We start from the raw sequence: 6127 nt of genomic DNA, 5'->3' as shown, positions 1-6127 counted from the left end.
ATCAAGCCCAAGCATTAAGTACCTTCCCCAGTGATATTCAGCGTGAGTTTCTTTTTCTTTAATCACACCATTTTAACAAGTCCACTGTTTGACAGTGATTTAAAAGACACAGGGATTTTTGTACATTTTACGTTGTACATTTTGTACATTTTAATGGACTACTGGATAACTAAGTTGAGAGCAGAACGAGGACATGGGTTTTATAAAAATAATTTATACTAGACTTAGAAATTTAATTTTATGGTTTTAACTGATGGTCTAAAACCTCCCCAACCTGAACAAAATTCCAAAACCTCAGTGAGAGTAACTGGCCCGGGAGAATCATGAAACTTACAGTGTGATATTTTAACATTTTGGTTTTCACATCACTGCCAGAGGACGTCAGAACCGAGTCGAGGGATTTGGGTTGACCACTGGCTCTGTGGCTGACCTGCCACACAAGCAAAACAGGCCATTTCTGGCTTTAGTTTTCTCTTCCAGGGAGAAAAACTGAAGAATAGATCGAAATACAAAGTGCCTTTTAAGTGAATGCCTTCTCACTGTCTTATAACAGGGCTAACATGGTTTATTAACAACATTAGTTAGAGAAGCAGTCTACTGTGTGGTGCATTTGTGGGTTCACCCTAACCCCAAAATATAAAGCCAACTTCTGCTTGCTCAGGGCAAGGAAAGGGAGAACATGAGCCGATGCACCAAGCAGTGAACAAGATAAACATTTCAAATATATATGTTTGAAATATATTTGTGTGTATCTATATCATCTATATCTATATCTACCTATATCCACACACACACATTTGGAACAAGCCACAACGTTCTGCGCTCAGATTAACTGTATACAGAAGCCTCTAGAAGTGAAAGGCATCCCCTTCCCCGCAGCCCCGCTGTGCTGGCGCCCGGCCTGGGGCAGGTTTGCTGCATTCCCTCCTGGCCTGCACCCGCTACTTGCGCTACGGTGCTGCCTCCACGGCGCTTCGCCCGGGGCTCCTGTTAACGCGACTCAGACCAGCTGGCCAGGGTTCTCCGAGCGCCCCCAGAGGCCCGCGAGTCCTGCGTTACCGCCGTCACGTCCCGGGCGAGGGCTCGCGCCCCAGCTGAGAGCTGGTTGGTCGCGCCGTCGAGCTCGCGGCCCGGCGATTGGTCCCAGCCGTCGGCTCACGTGGTCCCGAGCAGATAAGCGGCCTCTCGAGCGCTGCACCCGCAATCCGCCAGAGCTGCAGCCAAGCCGGGGCTGCTGGGAGCCGGGTGCGAACTCGCGCAGGCAGCGGAGTCCCGCCGCCCCTCTGCCTAATGAGCTGCACCAGGTAGGTTCCCTGTAGATTCCCCGCCCCGGAGCACAGGGAGCGCGCAGCTGCAGGGAGGTTGGGCTGCGTTTTCCTTCTGTCAGCACCGCACATGAAGACCCTAGGGGAGGGCGGGTTGACTGGCTGCTGACTTGGAATCTGGCACCGAGGAGGCCTCGGAGGTGTGGAGATTTGCTCTGTGCTTCTTAGGCAGAGCTGATTTTGGTAAACGGCATCTTAAACCAGAAACTGTCTTAACGTGAGTCAGCTTGAGTTCTGATTCCCTCATGGATTCCGACCGTATCTCTTGGTCCTGCACAAATGTCTCAAGGACTCGGGCCGCTTAACTCGTGGGAATAGCACTCTGAGATTGCTGGTTGGGTAGTTTAGCTTTGGGAATAACTACAGGACGATGTTCGCATTCCTTGGTCCTCTTCCGTTCTTCTTATGACGGTTTGCCATAGAAAACTCAGTCTCAGAGTTTGAGTAAATGATTATTTTTAAACTCTGGGGCAGGACTTAAATTCCAGGGAAATCTCCGTATCCTTAAACTGTCTTTCTATAAGTGCAAAATATGAAAATACAAAACAAACCTCCCAAACACCCCCGCCCCCTGCAAAACTACTTAAATAGCTCCTCTAGACATAACTTAGCAGACCTTTCTAAAAATCCTGCCTGTTCACTATTATTAGAGCCACAAATATAACTTTCACTTTCATTTGTTTGTTCTAAGTTTGTAGGTCTCCCAGAAAAATCCCAAGTCTAATAAAGTAAATTCTCTGAATGTTCTTTTATTATCCATCTTATGATAATGACCATTTGCCTTTGTGCTTAGAGCTGCTGGGAAGAAAGTTACTAAAGCCAGACTGAGAAATGTCACATACAGTATACACACACCTCTTATCTGAAGGCTAGGATAGGGGAAAAATGTCCATAAGCTTGGCAATATACTCAGGGCTAAAGGCCAGAAAAAATATCCTTCTTGATGGATACTTCTTGATTTAGTATTGCGGAACATAGTTATGTTTAAATTTTAAATAGCTTTATTATCTTTCTGGTTATAAATATCCATTGCCAAAACATTAGAAAATACCAAAAAAGTACAAAGGCAAAAATAGATCACCCACCACCCAGAGATAATTGTTATCTTTTTGTTGTGCTTCCTATTACACTTTTCAACATTTGTAAGTTCATATATATAGCATATGTTGAAAACAGCCCCATTTTCAGGTCATCAACTTTTTCCACTTAAATGTGGACTTGACATGGATGTCTTTCTCTGTGAAATACAGATTAGGTAAAGTTTCTTTTTAAGTTCACCAATTGCTGACTTGCACTTCAGTGGGTTATTTGTGTAAAATGATGAAGAGCATGATAATGAAAGTGCAAAGATAATCCTCTGATTCACTCTTTCTAGCCCCTCACTCTCAAAACCATTCCATGAGAATTTTTATTGCTGTTTTTTTCTTTTTAAGTGGATTACTATTCCAGAGAAGTGTAATCAATTCAATAGCAAAATCATCAAAGCAGTTGAGGGAGCGCAGTTGAGGGAGAACTTTGGTTCTAGAGCCTATCTGGTCATCAGATCACCTGGGAAGCTTTAAGAACATATTTACCTCCTTGTTCCCGTTCGCAGAGGTTCTGCATTAGTGGCTCTAAGTCCTAGGATTCGGCATTAAAGAAAAAGGAAGAAAACCAACTTCCTAGGCCATTGTGAACAGACAGGTTTGAGAACCACTGGTCCAGAACAGACCAAATGGATTTAGAGCTGTATTAGAGATGATCGCATCCAAATCTTTTATGTCTCAGATGGAGAAACTGAGACCCCAAGTGTTTTAACCCATGGCCTATAGCCAGTCAAGGGTAGAGCCAAACATAAGATGCAGCTGTCATCACCTAATACTGTATTCCTTCACTACATATGAGAGCACCTCCTTGAAACTTACTGTGCTGGCTATAACTTAGCTAACAAAAATAGTACAGATATATTTGGGACCAGGCGAAGTGCATTCCAGGTGTAGATGATAACCTCTCTTCTTTTTGTATTCCAGAATGATCCAGGTTTTAGATCCACGGCCTTTGACAAGTTCGGTCATGCCTGTGGATGTGGCTATGAGGCTCTGCCTGGCTCATTCCCCACCTCTGAAGAGCTTCCTGGGCCCTTATGATGACTTCCAACGAAGAAATTTTGTGAACAAATTAAAGCCTCTGAAGCCGTGTCTCAACATAAAACAGGAAGCCAAAACACAGAACGACTGGAAGCCTTCACACAACCAAGCCAAGAAGCGGGTGGTGTTTGCGGACTCCAAGGGCCTCTCCCTCACTGCCATCCACGTCTTCTCGGACCTTCCGGAAGAGCCAGTGTGGGATCTCCAGTTTGACCTCTTGGACCTGAACGATATCTCCTCAGGCTTAAAACTCCACGAGGAGAAAAACTTGATTTTAGATTTCCCTCAACCTTCAGCTGATTACTTAAGTTTTCGGAACCACTTCCAGAAGAACTCTGTCTGCCTGGAGAGCTGCTCTTTGCAGGAGCGAACGGTGATGGGGACTGTGAAGGTGAAAAACATGAGCTTTGAGAAGAAGGTTCAGATCCGGATCACTTTTGATACCTGGCAGAGCTACACGGATGTGGACTGTGTCTACATGAAAAACGTGTATGGTGGCTCGGAGAGTGACACCTTCTCGTTTGCCATTGACCTACCCTCCGTCATCCCAACGAAGGAGAAAATTGAGTTCTGCATCTCATACCATGCTAACGGGCGGGTCTTCTGGGACAACAATGAGGGTCAGAATTATAGAATTGTCCACGCGCAGTGGAAACCTGATGGAGTGCAGACGCAGAGGGCAGCCCAGGACTGCACCTTCCACCAGGCGTCCCCCAAGGCCGAGCTGGAGTCGACAGTCTTTGGCAGCCCGAGGCTGGCCAGCGGGCTCTTCCCAGAATGGCAGAGCTGGGGGAGGATGGAGAACTTGTCCTCTTACCGATGAATGAAGCAACCTAGTGGCTGGTCTTGACCTTATTGCCCATGTAATTCTAGGTCTGTGTTGCTTAATATTAGGAAGGCATTGCTACTTTCCTTCAGTAGGTTTAGCTTGGAACTTCTGAGACCTGGCTACAAAAAAGATAGCCCCTTGAGAATTTAGTGTGGGGTTCTGTATGGATGATGCTGCCCCATTTTGCTGTGGAGGGTCAAGTAACAGCCTGGTAAGCCTATTTTTATAAAAGTAATACATTGTCAATGCCCATTTCTCCTTCCCTCTCAATTCACTGGCTTTCACGTTGGGCAAGAAAAGGTTGAGGAAGGACAGTGGATGGTGACAGAAAGCTGTGTTAATGGTATGAGGAATGTCTGAGAAGTATACCCAAAGGGCTCTGCAGCTCAGGTCAGAGTAGGAGCGAGAGGTCTGATACTTAACTGTCGGTGAGAAAATATAAGGTTATTTTGTGGTTTTAAGTTGGTTTTACAGTTCTCTCCCAGGGAAGTAATTTGTAGAGGGGAGAAAAACATCCATTCTATGTATTCTTGTAGAGAAAAACCCAAACAAACTTTAGGAGTGTTGGGTGGTACTGGGGAAAGTGAATTATAATTCTGGGGAATCAAGATTGATTCTGTTCAAACGTGACTTAACAAAAATCATGATTTGGGGAAAGCTTAAGCAAATCTGGCTTTGCAGTCCTAATGGGATAAGTGACCTTGCTTGTGATCAAGGTACCATGCTTGGGTTCTCAGTATAGATGCTGCCTGACCAAAATACCCATGCCATCATCATTGGCCAACAACTTGTAGGGACTCTGTGTCATGTCAAGGATCACTCTTTGCCAGTGCCTTGATTAAACCAGAATGTTGTAGTTGCTTAACCGGAGTGTGTGAAGGGTCATCGGATAACCTATGAGCGTTTGGCCTCATAAGAAGGCCCACTCTGTATGCTGGCATTCCTCCTGCAAAACTGTTGTATCAAGAGTGTTGTCAATGTACACAACTCGCGTCCTTCATATTGAAGGTGACTCATTTTTCTGCCACACTTTTTCGATGTGATGTTGGAAGTGAGGATTGGCACTGATTCTCAATTTAAGAATCCAGTACCTTGCACATAAAAGTAGCCATTTCTGTTTCTTGCCTATATTCTTCTTGTTATTTTAAGTCTTCCTACCAATATCTTTAAAGTCAACATTTTTTTTTAATGGATGTGAATTGTTTGGGGTGTGTTGTAATATACTTGTTTTGGAGTGTGCCTAAATCCATTCTGTAAAATCTTCAGAACAGGAGCCTCTGAATGTTTGCTTCTATCATTGTGCACGTCCACTGAGGTGTTCCGAGAATGCAGTTAATTTTAACACGTGATCTGCCATGCTGGAAGCGTACTAGTGGAATAACTCTGCTATGACAATATTTGAAGTTTGTCTAGCACCCACAATTTTTCTGCTCTAAATATTTCACTCTCCTATAGCTATCCTCTGTGAACTTCTCACTTTAAAAATAAAAATGTTTGATATAAGATCTGAGTATGTTTTCTTTCTCAAAGCCACAGTTAGTTAAATAAGAAACCATCAACTGATATTCTCCTGTTTTAAGAACTGAGCAAGGTTAGTTTGGACCAGGAATTGGATCCACCTGAAAGTATTCACGTGGTCCCAGTCTCATTAGTGAGAATTTCCACCTCCTGATCATTGGGGCTGGGGTCCAGGGGCAGTGACTTGAGCTGCTGGGACTGTCCCCCTGGCTGTCCCCATCTGTGCTGACTGCTCATAACGTGTACTCTCTGCTGGGTCAGGTTTATCTTGGGGACCACCTCTCGAGAGTCTTTGAAATGGGGGAAGGGATGGTGTGGGAAGTGGCTTC

General features: G+C 44.7%; 1 protein-coding gene across 1 annotated transcript; it reads left to right on the top strand.

Moving 5' to 3' along the window:
• Nucleotides 1-1207: 1207 nt before the first annotated feature.
• On the top strand, nt 1208-5783 carry PPP1R3C (protein phosphatase 1 regulatory subunit 3C). Its single transcript, XM_029244650.1, has 2 exons — nt 1208-1304; nt 3335-5783. Exons 1-2 carry the CDS (start codon nt 1291-1293, stop codon nt 4272-4274), a joined length of 954 nt encoding a protein of 317 aa, XP_029100483.1. The 5' UTR covers nt 1208-1290; the 3' UTR covers nt 4275-5783.
• The last annotated feature ends 344 nt before the right edge of the window (nt 5784-6127 follow it).

The sequence above is a fragment of the Monodon monoceros genome, unplaced genomic scaffold (assembly GCF_005190385.1).
Source record: "Monodon monoceros isolate NGI ecotype Baffin Bay Population unplaced genomic scaffold, NGI_Narwhal_1 Super_Scaffold_4, whole genome shotgun sequence".
In the NCBI taxonomy this organism is placed as follows: Eukaryota; Metazoa; Chordata; class Mammalia; order Artiodactyla; family Monodontidae; genus Monodon; species Monodon monoceros.
The sequence above is the reverse complement of the archived record's forward strand: the minus strand, read 5'-3'. Positions and strand labels throughout refer to the sequence as shown.